Source organism: Pantherophis guttatus, chromosome 17, assembly GCF_059756535.1.
Source record: "Pantherophis guttatus breed Tessera chromosome 17, ASM5975653v1, whole genome shotgun sequence".
Lineage (NCBI taxonomy): Eukaryota > Metazoa > Chordata > Lepidosauria > Squamata > Colubridae > Pantherophis > Pantherophis guttatus.
In genome coordinates this window covers 16716111-16742802 of record NC_142079.1, presented here as the reverse complement: position 1 = coordinate 16742802, position 26692 = coordinate 16716111, and the positions used below count along the sequence as shown (strand labels likewise).

The following is a 26692-nucleotide window of genomic DNA, read 5'->3' as shown; positions in this document are numbered from 1 at the left end:
GTTTCTGCATGTTGCCATCTTCACTCTGCCTCCTTTTTCTTAATGTTTTAAGCGATTTGCAAAGCACCCAGTGTTGCTGGGAGTCAGATACATTTCATTAATGTCCCAAAGGTGTTTTTTTCAAAAGGAAATTGGAGTTTTGTTTTTCCTTGGAAGACATTTCACTTCTCATCCAAGAAGCTTCCTCGGTTATGACCAAATGGAAGGATTTATATTCCTTGCAGTCATCTGGTCATTAGCACTCTCTGAGAATTGCCACCTGGAGGTTCATTTGTGCCCTCACAGTCACCTGAATAGTGAACATATTCAGGTGACTGAATGAATTATTTCATTAATAATCTCCATCCTCTTCTAGGCGTTTCATGCTTGTTTCCTGAATGAAACATTCTGCCCTTGTCTCTCTTAAGTTTGACTGACTCTAACATTATCAAGATACCGTGCTGAAACTGATTTCTGGGTTCCATCCAGGTATCTATCACCCCTTGGCTCTTCCTCCAGGTCTCCAGTGAAGGAGAGGGCTCCTGAGTCTCCCCGCTCTCTTCCTCACGGACATCGTCCACCAGACCTTTATCATACCTGATAATTTGCCTTTCTGAACTAAGAACTTGTCTTGAGTATTTCTCATCTTCATTTTTCATTGTTTTTAGGACAGGATAGGACCAAATATTTATTTATTATTTATTTATTAATTCAATTTGTATTTCCATTTAATGGGGGAGACCCTCGGTGCTTGTCTCCATTTACAAGACCTTTTGCAACGGAGAAGTTACCAGGGCAGCTTTTAATATAAGAGAGGAGACCAGTCAGGAAGAGACAGTTGGAAAGAAGAGGCCATTCCTGTACAGATGGAAGTATCTGGAGAAGAGCCTCCTCCGTGGGCAGAGAGGTCACTCTCGGATGACGTTGGGCACAAAATTGGGTTGGGCAAATGCAGCAAGTGCCTCTGCGTACATCTTGTACCTTCCAGTCATCTGGAAAAGGGAGAAAAAGAAACCACTATTTTCAGCTGTTCCTGCAAAGCATGTCCAACTTGGGGCTTCAGGTCTAGGGGCTGCCTTGTCTTTTTAAGCAATCCCTGCTAGCAACCCATAACAAATATTCACACTAGTGGTGGAAAAGGAGGCCCAATTTTCCAGGATTAATTTACCAAATGCTTCATCAAATGAATTGCTCCTAACCATTATATAGCTGAATACGGCAACAGTCTGCTCAGGTGCAATAAAACCACAGTGAATAAGCCATCCCCAGAAAATGAGATGAAAAGTACTGTTAGGGCAACTTGTGTTACCCCCATTCTTCAGAGACCCTCGATGGGCAGCTACAGGCCAGAAGGCAACCAGGTTGGTGGGGAGCAGACTTGTTTTGGTAAATCACTGAATAGAATAGAATGACAGAGTTGGAGGGGACCTTGGAGGTCATCTAGTCCAACCCCCTGCCCAAGCAGGAGACCCTATACCAAATGGCAGTCTAGTCTCTTCTTGAAAGCTTCCAGTGATGAAGCTCCCACAATTTCCAAAGGCAACTTCTGTTCCATGGGTTGATTGTTCTCACTGTCAGAAAATTCCTCCTTATTTCCAGGTTGTTGTTGTTGTTGTTGTTGTTGTTGTTGTTGTTGTTGTTGTTGTTGTTGTTGTTATTATTATTATTATTATTATTTAAATTTGTATACCGCCCTACTCCCGAAGGACTCAGGGCGGTGAACAGCCATGAAATAAAACATATAAATACAAAATTTAAAATAGAAATAAAACAAGTTAAATAAATTTGGCTGAACCATATTTAAAACCCCAATAATTTAAAACCAAATTTAAAATTCCCGTTTAAAAGAGGAAAAGTTTAGGTCAGGCCGGCTTGCTGGAATAGGAACGTCTTAAGCATGCGACGGAAGGTACGCAGATCCGGAATCCTCCGTATCTCGGGGGGGAGCTCGTTCCAGATAGTAGGTGCCCCCACAGAGAAGGCTCTCCCCCTGGGGGCCACCAGTCGACATTGTTTGGCCGACAGCACCTGGAGGAGCCCCTCTCTATGGGAGCGTACTGGCCGGTGGGAGGCTATTGGTGGTAGCAGGCGGTCCCGTAGATAACCAGGTCCTAAGCCATGGAGCGCTCTAAAGGTGATGACCAAAACCTTGAAGCGCACTCGGAAGACCACCGGGAGCCAGTGCAGCTCGCGCAGGAGAGGCGTTACATGGGAGCGCCACGTTGCTCCCATCACCACCCGCGCGGCCGCACTCTGCGCCAGTTGGAGCCTCCGAGTGCTCCTCAAGGGGAGCCCCATGTAGAGAGCGTTACAATAGTCCAGACGGGAGGTGACGAGGGCATGAGTGACCGTGCGTAACGAGTCCCGATCCAGAAAGGGACGCAACTGGCGGATCAGGCGAACCTGATGAAAAATCCTCCCGGTCACGGCTGTCAAGTGCTCATCTAAAGACAGCCGTGAATCCAGGAGGACACCCAAGTTGCGAGCCCTCTCCGTGGGGGCCAATGCTTCGCCCCCAATAGTCAGCGATGGCACCAGCTGACTATATCGGGACGTCGGAAACCACAGCCACTCGGTCTTGGATGGGTTGAGTCTGAGCCTGTTTCTCCCCATCCAGATCCGTACGGCCTCCAGGCACCGGGACATCACTTCAAGGGCATCGTTGGGGTGGTCTGGGGTGGAGATGTACAGCTGGGTGTCGTCAGCGTACTGATGGTACTCCACCCCGAAACCATGGATGATCTCGCCCAACGGCTTCACATAAATGTTGAACAAAAGGGGCGAGAGGACCGATCCTTGTGGCACCCCACATATAAGGGGCCTCGGGGTCGACCTCTGCCCCCCTGTCAACACAGACTGCGACCGGTCGGAGAGAAAGGAGGAGAACCACCGTAATACGGTGCCTCCCACCCCCAACCCTTCCAACTGGTGCAGCATGATACCATGGTCGATGGTATCAAAAGCCGCTGAGAGATCTAATAGGACCAGGATAGAGGAACAACCTCTGTCCCGAGCCCTCCAGAGATCATCCACCAACGCGACCAATGCCGTTTCCGTGCTGTACCCAGGCCTGAAGCCCGACTGGAACGGATCTAGATACGTCGTTTCATCCGGGTACCGGGGAAACTGTCGTGCCACCACACTCTCAACAACCTTCGCAACAAAGCGAAGGTTGGAGACTGGACGATAATTAGCCAATATTGCCGGGTCCAGGGAAGGCTTCTTGAGGAGAGGTCTCACCACCGCCTCTTTCAAGGCGGCGGGAAAGACACCCTCACTCAATGAAGCATTTATAATCCCCTGGAGCCAGCCTCGCGTCACCTCCTGGGAAGCCAGCACTAACCAGGAGGGGCACGGGTCCAACAAACATGTGGTCGCATTCAGTCTACCCAGAATCCTGTCCACGTCCTCAGGGGTCACAGAGTCAAACTCATCCCAGATAACATTCTCAGGACCTGCCTCCGTCATCCCCACTGGATCTACCCAATCAGAGTCCAGATCTTCCCGAATCTGAGTGATTTTGTCATACAGATACTGAACAAAGTCCTCGGCTCTTCCCTCCAAGGGGTCCTCCCTCGCTTCCTGGTGGAGCAGGGAGTGGGTCACCCTAAACAGGGCGGCCGGGTGGTTATCTGATGACGCAATAAGAGCAGCAAGATGAGTACATTTCGCTGCTTTTATCGCCACTAGGTAATTCTTAATATGAGATCTTACCAGTGTCCGGTCAGATTCAGTGCGACTGGCCCTCCAACTACTCTCTAGGCGTCTTTTCCGGCGCTTCATCTCCCTCAGCTCCTCAGTAAACCAAGGAGCCAGGTGAGATCGGCGCTGGGTCAGAGGCCGCAAAGGCACGACTCAATCCAGAGCTCCAGCGGCCGCCCTATCCCAGGCGGCCACTAAGTCTCCAGTCGAGGCGTGAGCCAGGACCTCAGGCATTGGCCCAAGCTCCGTCTGGAACCTATCAGGTTCCATCAGGCGCCTGGGGCGGTACCATCTTATCGGTTCCGCCTCCCTGCGGCGGGGAGCAGCGGTTCGAAGATCAAGGCGAAGGAGAGAGTGATCCGACCATGACAAGGGCTCGATGACTATGTCCCCTATCTCGAGATCACTCAGCCACTGTCCAGAGACAAAAATCAGGTCCAGTGTGTTTCCCCCCATGTGCGTAGGGCCATGAATTAGCTGGGTCAGATCCATAGCCGTCATGGAAGCCATGAACTCCCGAGCCACCTCAGACGTCTCACCCACGGACGGCAGGTTGAAATCCCCCATGACCATAAGTCTGGGGGTATCAACCGCCACTGCGGTGATAACGTTGAGTAGCTCGGGCAGGGCTGCTGCCACGTGGCAGGGAGCCAGGTACGTTATCAGCAAACCCATCTGAACCCCATGACCCCACTTCACAAGGAGGGACTCACAACCGGTCGTCTGAGGAACAGTGGCCTCCCTCGGCCTAAAACCTTCTCTAATAATAACCGCTACTCCCCCGCCCCTCCCCTGAGACCTCGGTTGATGGAATGCGTGGAAGCCTGGTGGGCACATTTCTACCAGAGGGACCCCTCCCTCCAGGCCCAACCAGGTCTCCGTAATACCTGCCAGGTCCGCTCCCCCCTCCTGAACAAGATCACAAATGAGGGGGGCTTTATTTACTGCGGACCTGGCATTGCACAACATCAGCCGAAGGCCCGGGCCCTGAGGGTCTGTGCAACCTGGAGAACGAGTGGAGCCTTGGGGGCCGGAGCATGCTACCGCATGGAGACAGCGGGTGCGCGCTCCCTTAACATGATATGGCCCCCTGCTCCCGCCATATCTACCCCTCCCCCTCACAGTACCGATGGTAAAAACACAATCTGGACAAGCTCGACCCCCTCCATTTCCTCCGGAACTCCCCCCCCGCCGCGTATAGTGGCCAGGCCTGACCTTCCCCTTGGTGGGTTATCCCCCAAACCCACTACCCTAGTTCCAATTTTGCCTCCCCCCCCCCGGGACCCCTTAAAATTTTTTCCAAAAATTTACATTAAAAACCCCTCAACCCCCTCTTCGCCACATGCCACCTCTCTGGGTTCCAAGACCCGTCATTGAGGTAGGCCCTCGATAACGTGGAGGGCCAGGCTTGCGAGAGGGGGGAGTCTCGCAGTGCAAGAAGCTGTGCCCTTCGGTACATCTAAGCTCTGAGGTAGTGATAAGGTATGGCCCAGGGCTCCATGATAGTCCAAATTGTCCTGAAAAAGGCAGGTTGACCATAAGCGGAAGAGTCTCCACTGTCCTCTCATGGCAGTGGAGGAGTCCAATGTTCCAACCAATTCGAGGGTAATCGTCCAACCAGCCTCTCACGATGGTTGGCCAACTCGCCATGGGGAAGATGGTACATCCCATCGGTAGTGAAACAATGATAGAAACCGGCTCCGTTCGTCCTCCTGTAAGCTGCCATTTTTCATACAGCCAGCGTGCTAGATAACAAACAGAGCCAGGTCCAAAGTCTCCAGAAGAAAGAAAGCTGTCCACAATATTCATACAGGTAGCGTATAGATGGATAATACAGGCAAGCAGATAGAGGAAAATAAGTGGGAGCCACCTCCATCGAGCGGAAACCGGCAGGGCAAGCATGTTAATCATAGGGCCTGATAATGGCCCAACTAGGACCAGGGGGGAGAGGGTTAACCAGGGCTGTGCAGTAACTCCAACAGCCCCTCCACCCTCATTAACCCCCCCCTCGAGTCTTCCAGGTCTTCCACCATCCTATATGCCCAGTCCTAGCCCCCCGAGATGGTTATGAAGGAGGCCTCGCCATGGGAGCTAAAGTTTGGGAATTACCCCAGCCCCATGGCGGCCCGAAGTTGCCAAGGTTTAAAATTCAGAGATGGAGGCTCCCCCCTCACGTTCTTCTTCGGCTACACGACTCCAGCCATCCCAATGGCTGCTACAACGGCGTCGGCGGAGGCGCTGGCATCCTCGCGGGCACCACCAACATCTTCCATTCACCCTCACCTCCTTCGACGTCCACTTCCTTCCCCCCGGCGTGTACCTCCACTACTCTGACGCGGGGGGGGGCAGTCCGCGACGACGCCAGCGCCCCCACCGCAGCCGTCGCACCAACCATCCAAACATAGCCGAAGGCTGGCCGTTTCTGTTCCTCCGTTGCCGCTGCTGCCGCCGCCGCCCATGAATCACGAACGCCGCCCTTCTCATGGCGGCCTCGGAACAGCTGTTCGTCGGAACGTCGGAACGTCGGTGCCACGCTGTTATCGGCACCTTAGAGAGCCCGAAAAGCTCTCAATCGACCGGCTAGAAGCACGCCTGCCGGGCAGGGGGTCCCAGATGGTCAAACGACCCCCCCGGAGACCCTCACAAGCCAAGACCCCATCTCTATCACAGCGAGCCTAGAGCCGGGTCGCCATCTTGGAGCATGCGCAGAGGTAAATCTTCCTTGGTCAGTTTCCATCCGTTATTCCTTGTCTGGCCTTCGGGTGCCTTGGAAAATAGCTTGACCATTCCTCTCTCTGTGGCAGCCCCTCAAGTATTGGAAGACTGCTATCGTGTCTCCCTTGGTCCTTCTCTTCACTAGACTGGCCATGCCCGGTTCCTGCAACCGTTCTTCATATGTTTTAGTCTCCAGTCCCCTAATCATCCTGGTTGCTCTCCTCTGCACTTTTCTAGAGTCTCAACATCTTTTTTTATAGTGTGGTGACCAAAACTGGATGCAATACTCTAGGTGTGGTCTTACTAAGGCTTTATAGAGTGTTCTTAGTACCTGACTTGATCTTGCTCGTATCTCTCTATTAATGCAATTTAGGATTTGATTGGCTTTTTTGGATGCCGCCGCACTCTGTTGGCTCATATTTAGCTGGTTTTCCACTAAGACTCCAAACATATTTTGCACCAGGTGAAGGTTCTGGATTTCTTCTGAAATAATGCAAAATGTCTGCAGCTAAGCAACTCACCGCTGAAGCTGAGACTGGTCAGAGGTGTTTTGGCCAGAGAAACTGCTCAAAACTGTAAGGACCAGTCCAAAAGCAGCCTCGGCTTTGTCTCTGGTGCTTCATAGGGTGCATTTCCCTCCTCGGGTCTCACACAGCAGAGGCCCTTCTGGGTTGGAGGTCCTGTTCATCTAGGTTCAGAGGGGATTCTTGCCCTTTTGAGAAGCAGCCACACCACTGCTGATAAGCCTGAACTACTTACGGAAAGCAGGGGGTCTTCTTAAATAAGTGACATGGTGGGCAATTTTTGAAAATATCTCCCATCTTCTTAGGTAATTCCTTAAAGGAATGTGTGTGACTAACTGGGATCATCATGATGGAATTATTCATGTTTAAATTAGAGCACTTTTTTCAAAAGAAAGGTTTTAAAACTTCAGAATGAGCATAATGAATGTGTTTTTCCAATCTAAATGGCAAATATCCTGTAACAGTCTGGTTCCCCTTGGTCACTTAGAATATAATACTGTTTTCCAATTGTCGATGATAATTTTTTGCAGATCCTGCAACATATTAACCTTCCCAGAACAGATGTGTTTCTCCAGAACACACATATAAAAGATGATATTCAGAAGAATAAAAGCCAGCAGAGTTCCAAATTCCCAGATCAGACATACACATTGAAGAGCTTAGAGAGAGATGGGAAGTCTTACCTTGAAATTCCATTCATCATTAACTTGTCTGCAAAGATTCAGATCCATCTCTGCCACCAACAGTCCATCTCGGGTTCGTGACAATCCTGGGCTCCGACTTCCGTTTGGAGCGGCTACGTAACTTGAGCCATAAAAATAGCCCAAGTCACGATGGGCTTCATAAATCAATACAGAACAACGGGATTTTATTAATAATCAACAAAGAGATCCACCACAGCGGAGAGTGACAATTGCACGTGACCAGGGCTGTATTGTTCTCCTGTTGGAGATCATTTAAACTCCCTTAGTCCATCCCTTGCCCATCAGGTTCGAAATTCAAGCACCCCAAATACAAGCTTGAGGCTTTCCAAGTGCTCCTTTTCTTAGGCACCATGAGAATCTGCTTTCCTGTCTCTTAAATCCGTTAATCCTGCCCTCTGGCAAGAGAGGGACACCTTGACTCTTGCTGGTGTGACCTCTTTCCAGCTGATATCTTCTCTTCAGGAATCTTTCCTCAGAGCTCTCTGCCCATCTACCTAACCACCCATGAGACTTTTCTTCAGCTCGTGGAGTATAAGTAGCCCCCCTCCAAATTCTCCTATAATGTCCTTACAAGGTACAGTTGCAAGAAAAAGTATGTGAACCCCTTGGGATTACATGGAGTTTTGCATGAATTGGTCATAAAATGTGCTCTGAACTTCATCTAAGTCACAACAATAGAAAAACACAGTCTGCTTAAAATAATACTACACAAACATTAGATGTTGCCATGGTTTAATGGCACATAACATGTAAACATTCACAGTGCAGGGAGGAAAAAGTATGTGAGCCTTTGGACTTAATAACTGGTTGACCCTCCTTTGGCAGCAATAACCTCAACCAAACGTTTCCTGTAGTTGCAGATCAGACCTGCACAATGATCTGGAGTAATTTTGGACCGCTCCTCTTCACAAAACTGTTTCAGTGTAGCAATATTCTTGGGATGTCTGGTGTGAATCGCTCTCTTAAGGTCATGCCACAGCATTTCAATCAGGTTGAGGTCAGGACTCTGACTGGGCCACTCCAGAAGGCGTATTCTGTGCTGTTGAAGCCATTTTTTTGTTGAATTACTTGTATGCTTTGGGTCATTGTCCTGTTGCATCACCCATCCTCTGTGGAGCTTCAGTTGGCAGACAGATGGTCGTACGTTTTCCTGCAAAATGTCTTGATAAACTCTGGAATTCATTTTCCCATCAATGACAACAATCCATCCAGGCCCTGAGGCAGCAAAGCAGCCCCAAACCAGGATGCTGCCTCCACCATGTTTTACAGTGGGGATGAGGTTTTGATGTTGGTGTGCTCTGCCTTTTTTTCTCCACACATAGTGTTGTGTGTTCTTCCCAAACAACTCAAATTTGGTTTCATCTGTCCACAGTATATTTTGCCAGTAGTGCTGTGGAACATCCAGGTGCTCTTTTGCAAACTTCAAACGTGCTGCAAATGTTTTTTGGGACAGCAATGGCTTCCTCCGTGGTGTCCTCCCATGTATTCCATTCTTGTTTTCCTTATTGTAGATGTGTCAACAAAAATGTTAGCATGTGCCAGAGATTTCTGTAGGTCTTTAGCTGACACTCTAGGATTCTTCTTTACCTCATGAAGCATTCTGCTCTGTGCTCTTGCAGTCATTTTTACAGGATGACCACGCCTAGGGAGAGTAGCAACAGTGCTAACTTTCTCCATTTGTAGACAGTGTGTCTTACCGTGGACACATGAACATCAAGGCTTTTGGAGATACTTTTGTAACCCTTTCCAACTTCATGCAGTCAACAATTCTTGATCGTAGGTCGTTCGTGAAAGGGGTGGTCTTAAACTTCCAAACCTGAGATTATATTATGAGGCTGCAGCGTTTACACAAGCAAGTGATTGGTTTGGAAGGACAAAGACTGGAATATTGAATATAGAAAGCCACGATCTTGAATTTGGTTGGCACACATATTTATTTTATGAAAACAAGGTTGATAAAGTATTTAATAGTCATATACTTAGAAGCTCCTTGATGAGAGTATGGAAGAAGCACCGATTCAAATGGGATTATAAAATACCGTTGTGGTTGGATCTTGGTCATATTATACGGAATATAAATATAAAGTCACTCGGGAGGGGGGGTTATATAAAGAAGTACTTTTTAATGATGGGGGCAGATGGCAACTAAAGACATTGAAGACACTGTTGGAAGAAGGGATTAATTTAACTTGGTTACAGTATAATCAACTTCAATTGAGATGGAGAGAAAATCAAAAAACTGGTTTAATGCTGCATGAAGAAGAATTGGTTAGACAGATAAAAGAGAAAGGCCCAATGCATATTAAGAGGATTTATAATGTTTTGTTAGAGAGAGATTCAGAAAATGAATTGGTTAAAGATTGTATGATAAAATGGGCGCAAAATTTTGGAGAACCAGTTATGATAGAAACATGGGAAAAAATATGGGTTCAGAATGTTAAGTTTACACAGTCGCAGAATTTAAGGGAAAATTTTTATAAAATGTTTTATAGGTGGCATTTAGATCCTAAGAAATTGTCATGTATGTATCCTAATGTTCAATCGCATGTTGGAGATGCGATTGTTTAGATGCTACATATTATCATATATGGTGGACATGCAAGAAAGCCAAGGCTTTTTGGATAAAAATTTGGTGGGTTATGCAAAATGTTTTAAAGAAAAAAATTCAATTTTCTCCTCATTTGTTCTTATTGGGTATAATAGTCAAGGGTTTTTCAGTGGGTGAAACAAAATTGATATTGTATATGGTGACAGCAGCCAGGTTATTGATTGGTCAATATTGGAAAAGGGTTGATGTGCCTACAATTCAAGAATGGACCTTGAAGATGGCCAGTTTCGCAGAAATGGCGAAGATATCAGCATACTTAAAAGACCGGACTCAAGAGAGTTATGTATGGGAGTGGAAGAATTGGATAGATTATGTGCAGAATAAATACCAAACTATGAAGTACCAGATAGTTTTTAGCTAAATGTTGTGTAGAAATGTATAGTTTATAAGGGGCGAAATAGCTTATTGTGATGTAAAAATTTATAGTGCACAGGGAGGGGAATAGAGGGGTGGTAAAGTATGACATAATATAATGTGGATGGATTTCACCTTGGGGAAGTCATGGGGAGGGAGGGGTTGGGGGGGTTGGGGGGGGAAATGGGGGAAAAATTTGTTGTTTGTAAAACTTTTCCAATAAAAAAAATAAAATAAAAATGTTAGCATGTGTCAGAGATTTCTGTAGGTCTTTAGCTGACACTCTAGGATTCTTCTTTACCTCATGAAGCATTCTGCGCTGTGCTCTTGCAGTCATTTTTACAGGACGACCACGCCTAGGGAGAGTAGCAACAGTGCTAACTTTCTCCATTTGTAGACAGTCTGTCTTACCGTGGACACATGAACATCAAGGCTTTTGGAGATACTTTTGTAACCCTTTCCAGCTTCATGCAGTCAACAATTCTTGATCGTAGGTCTTCTGAGAGCTCTTTTCTGCGACGCATGGTTCACATCAGACAGTGCTTCTTGAAACCAGTAACCCCAAAACAGGTGTGTGTTTTTAAAGGGCAGGACAGCTGTCAGCAACACATCCAATATCATCACACTGATTGGAGTCAAGGTTGGCTCACTCCTGGCTCCAATTAGCTCTTGGAGAAGTCATTAGGCTAGGGGCTCACATACTTTTTCCTCCCTGCACTGTGAATGTTTACATGCTATGTTCCATTAAACCACAGCAACATCTAATGTTTGTGTAGTATTATTTTAAGCAGACTGTGTTTTTCTATTGTTGTGACTTAGATGAAGTTCAGAGCACATTTTATGACCAATTCATGCAAAACTCCACGTAATTCCAAGGGATTCACATACTTTTTCTTGCAACTGTAGGTTGGGTTGCACACAGAGAGAAGGAGGGAGGGAGGGGGAGAGGGAGAAGGAGAGAGAGAGAAAAAGAGAGAGAAAGGGGGAGGGAGAGGGAGGAGAAAGAAAGAGGGAAAGAAAGAGGGAGGGGGAGGGAGAAGGAGAGAGAGAAAGAGGGAAAGAGAGAGAAAAAGAGAGGGAGAGGGAGAGGGAAAGAGGACTTGGCCATCAACTGAGCTTCTACAGTTGAGGATGGGCTTTAATCTGCTCTTCCCACCCTGAGTCCTTCACCCCAACTTTACCCTGATGTTCCCAATCTGTTCTCCTGTTCTCAGCACATTTCTTGGTTGTCTGTTCGCCATCACTGTCCTTCACAGAAGCCTTTCCAATTTGTCTGAATTCTTTTCAGAAGCCCAGTGTTCAACACTGACCAAACTTAGTTCATGGAGAGCAGCGGAAAATCTTGTTCTATTTCTGGGTCATGATCGGGTTGTGCCCAATTGGAATTCTAGGCTCTTTTCATGCTCACTTTCCCAAGCAATAATGTGTCTGACTATTCCTCAGTGCATGACCGCCTCGTGTATTTCCATTGTTGCTTCCCAGCTACCATCAATATCACTTTCTTAGGTGGGTGGAGGCAATAGAGCCCCTTGGGAGTTGGGTGGCATAGAAATGCGACAAAATAAATAAATAAATAAATCGCCAAGCTGACATTCTCCTTTGGGGAGACCAGTGGGAAAAAGCTCCTGCAGTTGCCAGCCAGCACATCAACCCCCCCCCCCAAGGAAAAAGCCATACGCACCTGGTTTTCCATCTCCAGATGTAAAGGGGTGTGGGAAAAGTTCCTGTGAGAAGCCAAGAGGTACAAACTGAGACCCCTCTTACTCTAAAGCAGGGATGGCCCTTTTATGACTTGTGGACTTCAACTCCCAGAATTCCTGAGTGAGCCATGTTGGACTTCAGCATACACACAGGTATCTTTACCAATTTCTATACCAAGGGCTTATAAATATTTGTTATATATGGAATTCTGTTGCCCCTTAAATCAACTATGTTTCGTGTTAACTGCTCCATATTTAGCGCAATTTGGTTTAGCAGAGACTTATAGCCACAATATAGTTAACAAAAAACTTAAGACTGGCTGAAATTTGATTCATGGCATGAGGCCCCCACCCTCCATTCCTCCGCATGGGGATTATGTCTAATTTCTCTAAAGTCGCAGTTTCTAAACCCAAATCTTTGGCCAAGGAGAGCTGAAAGATCTTACCGTCCCCACGCGGTTGATGGCACAGGTGAAGCAGTGGTTGGCAATGGCGGCATTTCTTGCTTCGATGGGCCACATGGATTCACTGTAAAGGCCACCAAGAAAATTATATTCTGCAGACACATTTTCTCTTCCACCCAGGCAGCTTGTTTGGTCAGGAAATGGGCCAGGGCACCCTGACAGACATACAAATGCAGCAAACCATGTAAGACCATGAATAACCAGGAGCAAAAAAGGAACCTGCTCCATAGAAACCAGGAGCTACAGAAGAGGGTCAGACTCCGTGAAGGAGCCCCTTTGAGAGGGCCACAACATGTTCCCCCTGGGCAATGGGGCACTCAGCATAGCAGAGCCCTGTGGGAAGAGGGCCCCTGTGGCATTCCTCGGGTGCCTCAGGGCAAACTCGAAGCCAGCAAAATTCTTTCTGATGGAACCCCAGTGCCACATTATGCACCAGCACGTTTCAAGGAAAGTCCAGTTCTCAAAGTGTCACTGTTGGAATGACAGACCAGTTAAGAGCAAGTGCCAGAGCTTCCCCTTGACTTTCCCAAAGCAGTGGTGACCTGAGGACCACATGCTAAATTTCTGGAGTCAGCATTATCCATCCAACCAACCCAGCGGCCTCCTGAATTCTACTGATCACCCAGGACCTCTGATGGGTGTGTTTGGGCTGAAGCAGGTCTGCTTATTTTCATCCTATCCTTTGTTGCATCCAAACTATGATTTAGGCTTTTTCTTCCCCTCCCAACAGTTGAGGAAGAGATAGGGAAAAATTACGGGGGAAACCCAACTTCCAAACCCTGGGGCAGGGGGGGCAGGGGTGTGTGAGGCTCCTCTGGGTTTTCTTGAAAGAAACATGATGGTCTAAGAAATCTGTCATCTAAAACAGCAAACAGTACATAAAGTTAATAAAACCTGATCAGGAGGAACCTGTCTGCAACTAGTTATCTGCGGAGTTATGGGTGAACTCGTGCACACAGGTTACCTGCTTATGAAGCATTCCTTTACCTTTCCTGCATAATCTTGGACTATTCTGCATTAAATCTTAGTCTTGCTAAGACTAAGACCAGTAATGGGTGAAGGTTGCATTTGGCTGTTTAATCTTTTGCATTTGTGTAACGTTTCCTTACATGAAAAAGATTCCACCTCTAAAACTGAAAATCAGCTTACTGTATCATCTGCTTTATGCAATTGATGTGTGAGACTATCACAGATCTTGGAAGGCCCTTTTCTGAAAGGGAGACTTAACATGTGAAATCCATCATGAGTCAAGTAAAGTCCCATGTTTTGCCTTGGACCCTCAAGAGGCACAAAATGGAGCAGATTCCTCTGTCTTGTTGCATTGCAATATTTGGAGAACTGGCCAGGTGGCTGTAAAAGCCCAAGGGAGGTCAGGAGAACTACCAGCTGCACTGAAAAAGCTGAAAGTTTTCTCACAGAAGAAAGAGAGACCCTCACCTGACATGACCTCCCCATCACAAGACCTACTGACCACACAAAGCTCCTATAACCAGAGGAACACCAACACTGACACCCCTAAACTCCACTGAAGATGCCTGGTAACAAAATGTTTGGAACGCAACACACAGGCTCAGAGAACAAATCTCCACCCTCATCCTACACTCAAGCCAGATATTTGCCATCACTGGAGAGAGGGAGGGAGGGAGATGATAGAGGGATAGAGAGAGGAGAGGAAGAGGGAGATAACAGAGAAATGAAGCTAGCAAGTCTGCAAGTCTGTTTTGAAAAAGGCTCCCAGACTTCTCATCAGTACAAGAAGCAGATCTGAGAGAAGCGGCTCAGATATCTTCTGGCTTTTCTGATGCAAAGAATGGAGTTGGAGAAGGTCATGGCCTCCTTTTGGCTCTCCTGGCTGAAGGGGGCAGAAGTGGGGGGAGATCCACACATGCTGTCCACTTGGCAAGCTAAGGAAAATGCCAGAAGTGCTGCAAAATGGATGGAAGGATCTGAGCTTCTGGAGACAAGGTTTTCCTTCATGACAGATAAGTCACAGACCAAGAGACTATCTCATTAGGAAACTGCAAAATCCTGCTATTCATGGGATCTATCCAGCTATTTATTCCATTTTACTGCAACAAAAAAATGATAGTAACTATACCTGAGTTTGCCAATAGTGGCCGAAGGGTTAAAGATGATCTCTGCTCCATTCAAACTGTACATGAGCCAGTTGAGCGGATGATGGCGACCAAAGCAAATATTCACCGCAATCTTCCCAAACTGGGTCTCAAACACTGGGTGTCCTCGGTCCCCTTCCAGATAATATCTCGACTGTAAAAGAGATGATCCAACACCTCAGGACTAAATCACGGTTAGAACTCAGGAACCTCCGCAGGAACAGCATTAAGCCACCATGCCTTGTGGCTGATGTCCAGCTTCTTCTCACAAATTTCAAGATGGAGAAGCCACAAGCCTCTGCAGGTAGGCCACTCAACTTCAGAGCAGCACTTACCGCCAAAAGCTTTGTCCTTGCATTTAACCCAAGACGTTAAATGGTGTTTCCATCATGAATCCATCACCGTGTACCTGTGTGCATCCTATATTTTACCTCCCTAAATATAATACCTGGCATTTCTCTGTGTCCCGCTGATCCCAGACCGTCTACATTATCCAGATGAGATTGCAATCTCCGTCTGGGTGTGGGCCAGATCCCCCAGCTTTGTGAATGAGTCTGGGTGGTTGAAATCTCCCATCGCAGCCACTTCATGGTGTTTTGAAGCTTCAGTTATTGCTTTAATAAATATTCCAACTGGTTGATGATCTGTAGCCAAGCCCCAGCAGGACATCTTTCCTATGAGATTATCCTTTTATCTTAACTCAGACGCCTTCCACGTCTGGGTTAAAGGATAATCTGGCCTTCCATGACCAGCAGGACTGGGTCCAGCCAGGACTTCAACACCTTCCTCCCCTTTGGTGCTGCATCTTCCTCTGGTTCAAGGTGTCCAATGTTTCTCTGGTGGGATCTTGGGATCCTTGATAGGTCTTTGTGCCTCATGATATTCATCTCATGTTGTTACCCATATTCCAAAATTTAGTGCAGAAACAGTGAAGATAATAGGCTTGATTCTCTGACTTCAATCTCCCCTTTGCTTTTATTTCCTTAGTTTCTTTATTAAACATGTAGCCTCCAAAACATTTTATTTCCCCACTCCATTACATACAAATTCATTATTTCCAAATGATTCTCTAAAATCTCTCTAGATACACTCCATTCCTTGATGTTCCCTTCCTTGAAAAAAAAAAGTTAATTAGAAGGAAAACAAGCCAAGTTCGGACACAGAACAGGCGGAGGGATTCATTTCAGGCCCTCCTCTCTCATTCATTTAACCCTTTGTTGTACTACACAGCTCTAAGCTGATGGTAAAAGCTCTGTGGCTACATCTGAAAATATTCAAAATAGCTAAAGAAAACTTTACCTATTTCTTTCAAGAGCAATTTCACTTGTTTTGCTGGCCTTTGCACAAATATATTCCTATCCAGTCTATGTCCAGCCCAGGGGTGAAATGCTCCTGGTTCGGACAGGATCGCCCGATCTGGTAGCGATGGCGGTGGGTGGTTCGGAGAACCGGTAGCAAAAATCTCTGTGCCCCTCCGATGCCCAGCTGAGCCGCGCGATCATCAGAGCCTTTTTTTTTTTACTTTTTTCTACCTCTTCGGCCAAAAAAATGCTTTTAAAAGTAAAAAAAAAAAAATGCCTCTGATGATCGCGCGGCTCAGCTGGGATCGTCAGAGGCTTTTCAAAGCATTTTTTTCTGCAACCTCTTCAGCTGAAAAGGTTGTAGGAAAAAAAATGCCTTTAAAAGCCTCTGGCGATCCCAGCTGACTTGCCTGATCGTCAGAGGCTTCTAAAAGCATTTTTTCTGCAACCCCTTAAGGTTGTAGAAAAAATGCTTTTAAAAGTAAAAAAAAAAAAGTTGGCCACGCCCACCATCACATTTCCCCCCCCACCAAGCCACACCCACAGAACCGGTAGTAACAAATTTTAAATTTCACCCCTGGTCCAGCCCAGTCTGCTTGAACCCAGAGCCGCTTGGTGGGTTGGCTCCCTAATAGCTGACAGATTTGCACCAATGCTCAGGTGATTGGAGGTTTTGTCCTTTGCCCGGGATTATTCCACTATCACAGTCTGAGCATTAATAAAAAATAAATCTGCAGTAGAAAGTGAACTTTCTGTACAACTGGTAAAAAAAGCAACATGGAAAATATTCCAGGGAGGGAACTATTCTAACTGAGTCCCCAGTTGCTGGGGGTGGGGGGGAGGATACATGTCACTAGAAATCTGGTGGCCATTTGTCCCTTCCTTGTTGTTTGCTTGGTTAGGAGAGGGAGACCTAATGGAACCTGTTCCAGAGAACCTTTGCCCCTCAGGAGATACGGGCCTTTCATTCCACTGCTGGCACACGGACATCTTCCTGGCTTCGCTGGGCGTTGATGAGGTAATTGCAGGTCCTGATACCTGTTGCAGAACTCCAGGGCTCCTCCGTCCCTCAAGAGCCCCCCCTGATGCGGCCCCACAATGCAGCTCCTCTGACTTGAATCTCAAATCCTCAAAATAGCCCATTTCATCTTGAGTTTTGCCATCAAAATGGGATCCAATGTGAAAGTTTGGACTGGAGCCCTTTCAAAACCAAACACTGTACACCCTCTATCCTTCACCAAATGCCCATGTCTGGAGAGGTTCCCGGCCCTGCCAGGTCGGAGGGAAAAGGCCCCAGCCTCACCCCCGATCAGATGATTGCAGCCTCTGCTTGCTGGATGCCAATTTTTTTCTTTGGGCTGCTTAGCTGGATCATCCAACGTGCTCCGAGATCTTTGCCTTTCCATCAGCTACTTTCCCTTGTGGGGAAAGAGTTCTTCCCTGCACACGACTCCCTCTCAATGCAGTGGGAAGGATTAACCATCATTTCCAGACTTCGGAATGTTTTCCTGCCCCCCTCCCCAAAGCATCAGCCCTGCAGAGGTAGTTGGGGTCTTCATGCCCCCCCCCCCGCTCTGGCCATCCCACAACTCACCTCATTGAAGTCGCCCACCCGGGGGATGTGATTCTTCCTGCTCTTCCCCAGCACAGAACCAGAGCTGGAAATGACCACGGCTGAATTCCACAGGGTTCCTCCGTGGGCAGCGTCCCTTTCCAGGATGGGAGAGACCACAACCAGATTGTGTTTCTTAGCCAGCTGCAAACAAAATTATGCCATGTTGTATGCTGCACTTTTGGGGGTTTGTTCATTCAGAAAGGGCAACGGTGAGCAGAACTGCCCTTTCGCAAAGCCCATCCGAGATTAGCCAAGAGCATCGGGTTCATTTTCTAGAAACATAGCAATTATCCTCTCTGTGCAACTGAAGAGTGAATGAATTATATTATTGTCCTTTCTAGAAAGAGCATTTTGTATTATATTTCATTGATCCAATTACATTCTCTCTTCCTTCCCCTCGGGTCATCTTGTGATCTCATATGTCTGAATGTTACCACAACATCCCCCAGGATGCAATCAACTAACAATCCACACTAACAGTCACCCATTCTTGAACTTAGACTTTAGTGGTAACAGTGGAGATGTGAACCAGAGCAGACCATTTGCCCCTTTGGAGTCAGCAAATCTCTTCATAGAACAAGATGCTTCCCACTCAAGAAGGAAGGATCAACTTTCAGGCAAGTTCACTTGGATGCACAAAGCTGCAAAGATGCAGCCTCTCTCTTCTTCTTCTTCTCAAGGTCATTCTTATCTTATCCATCCATTTTTGAATGAAACAATATAAGGAGCCAAATAGCCCAGGCTATTTGTTTCTCACTGTTAGTTCCTTCCCAACACACATTCATAATAAACAAATTGAGTTAAATGACGATGCATACAATCACAAGCATGATCCTTTTGGCAAAGAGTTGCTGGCTCCTGCAGTAAAAGACAGTCACAGCCCTCCCAATTTGCAGAAGGATGAGAACGTATAGAGAAAATGCAGGATATGAATGGAAAATAATATGCAGACCCCAAACTGTGTGCCGCAGACAATGTTAAAAGCACTATTTGCAGGGAGGGGGGAGCAAAAAGGACTTCTCTACCATCTGGCAGAATCTTGTGGTGGGTCCGTCTTCTGCTGATTCCGCAAATTCAGTCCATGGCAGTTTCTCTTGCGTACAGAAAGCAAAGGGCATGGCTGGTGAAAAGAGCATAAAAGGACATCAGCACCAGCTTTGCTCTGGTTAAACAAAGCAGCTTTTAAACTGGCCAGGAAGCCTGTAAATATTGACTCTGCCTCTCTGCCACTAACGCAATCACCTCTGCAAAGGTGGAACTCTAAACCAGGAGAGGGTTTAGGCATTGATTTTGCAGGTTTTCATTCCTTAAAATCAAGTCAAGTATTTGCAAAATAGTCTTCAATTTTATTTTAAAACTCAAGTTCCTAACAGAAAAGATTACAACCAATTTCAGAGGAATACTGGTTTGGGCCTTAGATCAGCTCGTTTCCGCCTATCCCCCATCCATTCACTCTACTGAAGCCTATCAGGATCAATCGATCGATCTATCTATCCTCTCTCTCATTATCATCTATCTCTATCAATTGATTCAGCCATTTATTCATTCAACTTATATGCTGCCCATCTTGCCCAGCTGACTCTACGCACTTTACAAACAGAGTGAAAACAGCAACGTAAAACAACAAACTATTTTTCCCATCTTCAGTTGTTTGACAGTCTTTTGAAGAGGACCACATCTGTCATTCTCTGTGTGTGATGCTGCCACTTGGAAACAGGGCTGAGTGACAAGCATCTTCCCACGTGCAAACCCTGCCAAAACCCAGTCCCACCAGCCCCTCCTCCACTGCCTCCCCTCTGCCCACAAGAATGAAGGAGGGAGAACGTCAAGATGACCCTCCTCCATATCAGGTACTCTCTCATCCTGGTCAGTCACTTCACCTCTCTGGAAGGAATAGCGCCCCCTTCTTCCACCAGACCCTGGGGGGGGGGTGTTCCTGCAACCTGGGAGGAGTTTTCAAGAGGGGCATTTCAATCTAGCCAGCCTGAGAATTTCTCCCTCTGGCCTCTTCCTGCCTTTTCTGGTCCTGCCTCCCAATTGGTCTTTTAGCTTTGCCTCTGGCTGTTTCCTCTCCACTATCTGCTAAATAGCCCTTGTCTTCTTCATCCAAGATGGCTTATGCCATAATAAACATATTTCCCTTCACAGGGTTATTTTGCAGCACAATCAAACCTACCCTACAAGGTTATTTCATGCCCCCCCTCCCCTCCCCATGGATGCCAGCTCAGAGCAGTCCTTCTGCTCCAGATCTAATAATAATAATAATAATAATAATAATAATAATAATAATAATAATAATAATAATAATAATAATAATAATAATAATAATAATAATTTTATTTCTATACCGCTCTTCTCCCGAAGGACTCAGGGCGGTGTACAGCCAATTTAAAACACAAGACACAACAATGATTAAAATTTAAAATAATAATTAAATAGATTTGGCCAGTTTAAAACCCCAAAAATTTAAAATACCCCAATTTAAAATTATTATGTTGATAGCCCGGCCTGGCGGAACAGGGTCTTCAGTGCGCAGCGAAACACCCGGAGGTCGGAGATCTTACGTATCTACGGGGGTAGTTCATTCCACAGGGCTGGGGCTCCCACAGAGAAGGCCCTCCCCCTGGGTGTCGCCAGCCGACATAACTTGGCTGATGGCACCCTGAGGAGACCCTCTCTGTGGGAGCGGACTGGTCGGTGGGAGGCTATTGGTGGCAGAAGACGGTCTTAAAGGTACCCAGGTCCTATGCCATGGACCAAAGGTGGTAACCAACACCTTGAATCGCACTCGGAAGACCACTGGGAGCCAGTGCAGCTCGCGCAGGAGGGGTGTCACACGGGCACAATGGGTTGCGCCCATAACCACCCACGCGGCCGCATTCTGGACCAGTTGGAGCCTCCAAGTGCTCTTCAAGGGGAGCCCCATGTAGAGAGCATTACAATAGTCCAGCCGGGAGGTGACAAGGGCATGAGTGACCGTGCGCAAGGCGTCCCGGTCCAGAAAGGGCTGCAACTGGCGGATCAGGCGAACCTGATAAAAGGCCCCCCTGGCCACGGCCGTCATGTGCTCTTCTAAAGACAGCCGTGCGTCCAGGAGGACACCCAGATTGCGAGCCCTCTCTGTGGGGGGCAGAGACCAACATTTGTCAGGTTACTGAACTACTCTATGAATCCGGGCTTTGAGTGGGCAGAGGTTGAGCACAGAGACCACCTGGGACTTACTCCAAGCCTCCTGGAAACAGATCACATTTACTCCACATATTTCAGCCACTTCCACAATCTCTTGTATGCGGTTGTGCAGTGCAGTTACCTAGGTAGAAGCAACATCCCAGGTTAAAGCAACACAGAGTGTTAATAAATTACTATTACTCTCCTTCCCCCCTCCGGCTCAAAAACACAGGAAAATGCCAAGTGAGGAAAGGGGTAGATGCCCAAGGATTGTGAAAGAGCGGTTTTAGTGAGTTCCATACTTAAAAACCTCTTAAAAGATGTAAAGGAGCATCTCCCCCCGCCCTCTTTGAGAGAATAAGAGCCAGCAGTTATTTGAAGAATAAGACTAACAATGTTCTAAACCAGGGGTGGGATTCAAAATTGTTTACTACCGGTTCTGTGGGAGTGGCAGGGGAAGGATACTGCAAAATTCCCATTTCCTCCGGATTAGCTGGGACTCGGGAGGCAGAGAATAGATGGGAATGGGGCCAGACAGAGGTGGTATTTACCGGTTCTCTGAACTACTCAAAATTTCCGCTACCATTTCTCCAGAACCTGGTCAGAACCTGCTAAATACCACCTGTGTTCTAAACCCAGCAAAAGGGGCAGCATCCCCCCACGCCAAAGGGGCTGCTGCCAGGGACATCCTGGAATCACGAGCAGCTGCTTCTTCATCATCCCAAGAAGGGCTTCCTTTGCCACTGGCTGGACAAGAGGTGCCCCGCATTTTGCTCACTTCAAGCCAGTGCTCAGAGCCAGGATGGCATCCCAGTGGCCATAGGACCCGCACACCTCGAAGTCACATGCCAGGCACAGAACTAAAGTCTTGAGTAACAAGAAGGTTATCAAAAGAAGACAGAAAAGAGGACAGCCTCCGCTGTTGTGCACTTCATCAAAATGACTTTTGGATAATTTATTGTACTGAAGGTACATGTTACTGGGTAACATGAGTTACCCAATGATGGGCACCCAAACTTCCTTGTTGCCTTTTGAAGGAGGAAGCATCTTTTGTGGATGATATCTGAGGATCTGTATCTGTAGCTTCAGTGGCCTAGAGCCCACCCCAAAACTCAGGCTGCCCCACCATCTCACCACCCTTCTCTAAACTTGCAAGACGAGGAGCAGGCAGCAGCTCCCCGATAAACATGCGGAGGGTGCAGCAAGAAGAAAGCCAAGTTTCCAACTGTCCAAAAGTGCTGGTTCCACATCTTCCTTCCAGGGTCCAAAGCCCACTGCAGATGAATGGTTAATACGGAGGCTGTGTTGATCTCCTTGAGAAGCCCCACAGCTCCTACCTGCTCAGCGACTGGCGCGTCTGTAGTCAGAGGAATCTTGTTCTGGATCAGCCCCACTCGGACCAGGCGTGGCTGCCGCAGCTGCTCTGCTGCAGCTTCAAATTTGTGGCCCTGCAGCTCAAAGTCCCTCTCTGCAGCAGCTGAGAGAGCCTCCTTGGGCAGTTCCAGTGGCCTGCAATAAGTTGGAAGAAAAGGAGGAAAGCCTCTCTTTTTTCTGTAATTACCTACCAGATAATAAAGGCATCTTCAGACTTTTTAGATCCAAATGAAATGCGGAAAATGTATAATTGGACTGAAGAGTAAAATACAATCATAGGATCATACAATCATACAAACACAGGATCTAAAGCGTCACCAAGGATAGTTTTTCAATGTATCCTTAACTATGAATAAAGTTGGGACAGGTGATATATCACAAACCAAAGGAACTTCTAAAAGTCTCCCTTAAACTTTGAGCACTTTTTATTCACTTGAAAAGCACAACCGATTTTTCAGGGGGACACCAGGCACAATCTCCTGTGGATGAGCCCAGCCAGAACCAACTATGGACTTCATGGATCATTCTTCATGGCTCTTACTCTCAAAGTGAACATGGCTATTCGTGTCTGAGCCCTTCTTCCCAATCCCTGCAATCCCTCGACAAACACGGGGGGGGCCTGCGCCTCCTCCTCCCAGCGCCTTGAACCAGCTGTGAGGGAGTGGGATGGGGGGGCAAAGGAAGGGGGAAGTTGGAAACTCCACAGAGACCCCCCTTCCATCACGTGGGGGATGAGGGCCGGCTGGGCACAGGAAGGACGGGGAGCCTCTGAGGGCCTTTCCCGGGGCTGCTGAAGTGGAGTGGGGATCCTGCGGGCGAGACCCCCGTGGCTCGGGTGGGCCAGCGTGGAAGGCCAGTCCAGAGCTGGAGTTGCCAGGGCCGGGGCGCCCGGGAGGCTCCCCTCTTCTGCTGCCCCGAGAGGCGGCCGCTCCGCTCCTTCGCCCGAGGAAGCGCCCTTCGCCCCGGCCCTTTTCCGAGCCCGCAACGCCCCTGCGCAGCCAGCCGCGCTCCGGGTCGGGCTCGGGAACCCCCGGACGGAGCGACCGGCCCAGGCGCCCGCGGGAAGGCGCTCCGGGGCTCCCGCCACGGCCGCCCAAGCCCGACGCCCCGGGACCTGCGCCAGCCGGGGAGGAGACGCTGGGCGTAGAGCTCAGCGGTCTCTGGGCGGAGGGAGGGGCCCGGCTCCCCCGACCCACCTGAGGGGCTCCCCGAAGAGGAGCCGCTTCGCCTCGGCCAGCTCGGCGGCGGGCAGGTGCCGCTCCAGGCAGCGCTCCAGCGAGTCCAGCCGCGCAGCCATCGCCGCCGCCGCCGCTCTGCTCTGCTCGCTCCTCGGCCTGGGCGGCGCGGCTGCTGGGCGCGGGCTGCGGACGCCGGTTAACCATTAAGCGAAGCTGGGGGCAGCTTCCCCCGCGGAGGCGTCCGGCCTCCCGCCCCCACCCCACTGCCGCGGACGCATCGGGTCACGGAGGCTGCGGAACCCGCGTGGGCAGCCGCCCTCCTGCCTCAGTTGCGGGGGCCTCTCAAGGCAGTGAGAGCGAAGCCCACCGGGCCCCCGGGCCAAGCTCAGCGTCCAGCCCAGGCCGGAGGGTTCGTCCTCCCTGCCCTGCCTGATTGACACATTGCACAGCCGCCAAGGCAAGGCAAGCCGCGGGGGTCCCCGGGCCCGAACTCCCGGCGCTCCCTGCAGGGCCTCCCTCGGCCGGCTCCACTCAGCGGACTCAGCCCCGGGACAGCGACGCCCCCCACTGGCCTGCTTCCCACGCTCACCCAACGTGCCTTCCGGACGGGCTGATCTCGGTGGAGGTGCACCGGTGTGTGTGTGGCGAAATAGGCCGGAGGGGCTGAAGCAGAGGCCGCTGGTTTTGAATTGGGCAGCAGGCTGGAAGTCGCATCTCTCCGTGGGGCCACGGAGGGAGGGGCAGAGTAGAGTGTGCAGGAGTTTTACTCCCCAGCCATGGCGACCAAGCAGCTGCCTCCCCCCCCCCCCCGCCCAAGCGTTGCCCAAGCGACTCTGGGGATCCAACCTCAGCTCCAGGACTCATCGGGCTTCCCTGCCAACCCATTTCCCATGACTGGATGGGATCCTAAACCTGCAATTGAATTGCCCTCAATGGGAGTGGTTGTTGCATGGACTTTGTATTGTGGCAGCCCCTCAAATACTGGAATCCTGCTATCATGCACCCCCCTTCCTTTCTCCCCACATGCCCAAATCCTTCAACATAAGTTCACCATAAGTTTTTGTCTCTCTCATCATCTTAGTTGCTCCTCTCTTGAAGGAGCACAGCCAGCTGGGTCTCGGGGACCCCTTTGGTCTGGTCGGCCTGTGTGGCTTCCAGCTCCAGCTGATTCTGCTGTGGGACTCGTGCTCCCTCCGTATCCCTGCAGGCTTCGGGGCTCCAGGAAGAGGCCTGGCCTTGTTTTGGTGTCCATTCCTCAAGGAGGTTGCCTGGCTGACCTTTTGCTTTTCTATTCTTAGTCTGAATTTCCAACATTCCAGCCCCCCCTCCCCCCTCCCCCTGCCTTGTTTGTTTGCAAAGCCGTCTTGCCCAAACTCTGTACGTGCACAAGGAGCTGGGATGGAGATTGGAAAGTGGATCCCACAAAAGGAAAGATGACTTGGAAAAAGGACTTTTTACAGCAGCTTAGCTCAATGGAGAAGGAAGCCCTTTTGCCTGCAGGATGTTTCTTCCTCAAGTACAAAATGCGCACAGCGAAAAAGGCAGGCGGCCTGTCTACTCACAGGAAGCTGTGGGTGTCCACGGAGGGGTCAAGGTGGCAGCCCCCAAACTCTGCTCCATGCACATAAAAACAGGGGTGTCGATTGCACCATTGTAGCCACCGTCTTCACTACATTGATCAGAACCTGCAGATACCCCTGGAAAGCAGATTCACTTGCTGAACTTCATGTCAGCAAGAACAATTAACCAGTGAATGGCTTCCCTCCAGAAATTGTCTCCATTCTTAAGAAGAAATTGGTCAGCCGTTTGTCCAGAATGATAAAGGATTTCCTACTTGAGCAGGGGGTTGGACTAGAAGACCTCAAAGGTCCTTTCCATATCTGTTATTCTGTATTCAGACAGCCTGGAAAGCATGACCGAAGTCAGTTGGTGGATCGCAGCGCATTATGGCATGCTGAGTTTTGCTTTCAAATGGGATGGAAATGTTCAAGTTAATCCTAGGTTTGTATTAGTTTTTGTTATAATTTGGGGAAGGCAAATACAGGAGGTGTATATTTTACGTGCATCACAATTCCTTCGGTCCTTGTGCAGTGCTACTGTCTTCTGATCCCCTTTTAAAAAATAAATCTGGTAGCCAAGTTGAATCTCCCTTCCCCAGCCTCACGCCCAGTTCACCCTTCCTTGCATTGTTTTCACCAAAGAGAACAAATAACCTAAGGATCAGTTTCCCAGATGGGACGGGTCTTTGGTGGCCTTAAGAAACACAGCCTGGAGATAACTACAAGCAAACCCTGGATTTAGGCCAACCTGGGAAAATGAGCATGCGAGTACTTCCCATAGCCCAGTGTGGTCAAAATTTTCCTCAGAGGGCTCAGGTCACATCTGCTTTTCTCTACTTCTGCAGCAAGAACTTTTCCCTTTAGTAAGAGATGCAAAGGGTGAATCCAGATGTGCATCAGAGCAAAACCCGAGGCTCCCAATCCTCTGCTCCATCCATTGGGGATGAGGGCCCGTGTGCTGGCACTGGGTGAACTGGGAATTTTTTCTGAAATCAGTGTTTGCCTTGGAAACTGGTTTTCAGGAGACAATCCTGGGTGGGTGGGATTTTGGGTGATGATTCAGAAAAAATGAGCCAGACTATTCCAATTATAATATTTGAAGAAAAGTAAGAACTTCATCAAAGTAAGTTGTGCTTATTTCTTGGTTGCATCATGTGTGACTTGGTTTCAGAGAAAAAATGATTGTTGCAAAAAGAGGTGAGAAAGAAATTTTTCCATATGGAAGCTTAATCTTTTCTTTAAAGCCTGAGTGACGGATGCGTCCCATCAGATTTATTATTATTTTTTAGTTAAGCTTGAGTTCCACTTTCTTGCATCCTTGTATTGCTTCTCTAGACTGGAATGATCAGAATAAGCCTGAACATCCCTTTTGCTTCTCCCTCTTTTACACAAGAGAATGGTGAACATTTTCTCTCTCTTTTTTCTTTTTCCTCTCTCTCTCTCTCTCTCTCTCTCTCTCTCTCCCTCCCTCCCTCCCTCCCTCCCTCTCTCTCTCTCTCTCCCCCTTTTATGGCTGTTGGGACGCAACTCTTCCTGTTGGCTCCGGATCAAAGGATCAGGACAAAGCTTCTCTGAAGCCAGGGTGTTCCTCCTCTCACTCAATCCCACCCACTCAGGCCTATTCTGAGCCTGA

At 48.5% G+C, this 26692-nt stretch overlaps 1 protein-coding gene across 2 annotated transcripts; it reads right to left on the bottom strand.

The window, feature by feature from the left end:
* Positions 1 to 666: 666 nt before the first annotated feature.
* Positions 667 to 26176, bottom strand: UPB1 (beta-ureidopropionase 1). 2 transcript variants are annotated; one of them, XM_034438534.3, is made up of 10 exons: positions 24090 to 26176; positions 22286 to 22457; positions 21003 to 21090; positions 18806 to 18900; positions 17760 to 17921; positions 14849 to 15018; positions 12733 to 12814; positions 12268 to 12310; positions 7604 to 7758; positions 667 to 971 (listed from the first exon to the last, which is right to left on the bottom strand). In XM_034438534.3, exons 1-10 carry the CDS (start codon positions 24383 to 24385, stop codon positions 888 to 890), a joined length of 1347 nt encoding a protein of 448 aa, XP_034294425.2. In that variant the 5' UTR covers positions 24386 to 26176; the 3' UTR covers positions 667 to 887. The 2 variants fall into 2 exon arrangements, with proteins under 2 accessions (XP_034294425.2, XP_087736752.1); XM_087880626.1 differs by lacking the exon at positions 24090 to 26176 and adding an exon at positions 23519 to 24065.
* Between the last annotated feature and the right edge of the window lie 516 nt (positions 26177 to 26692).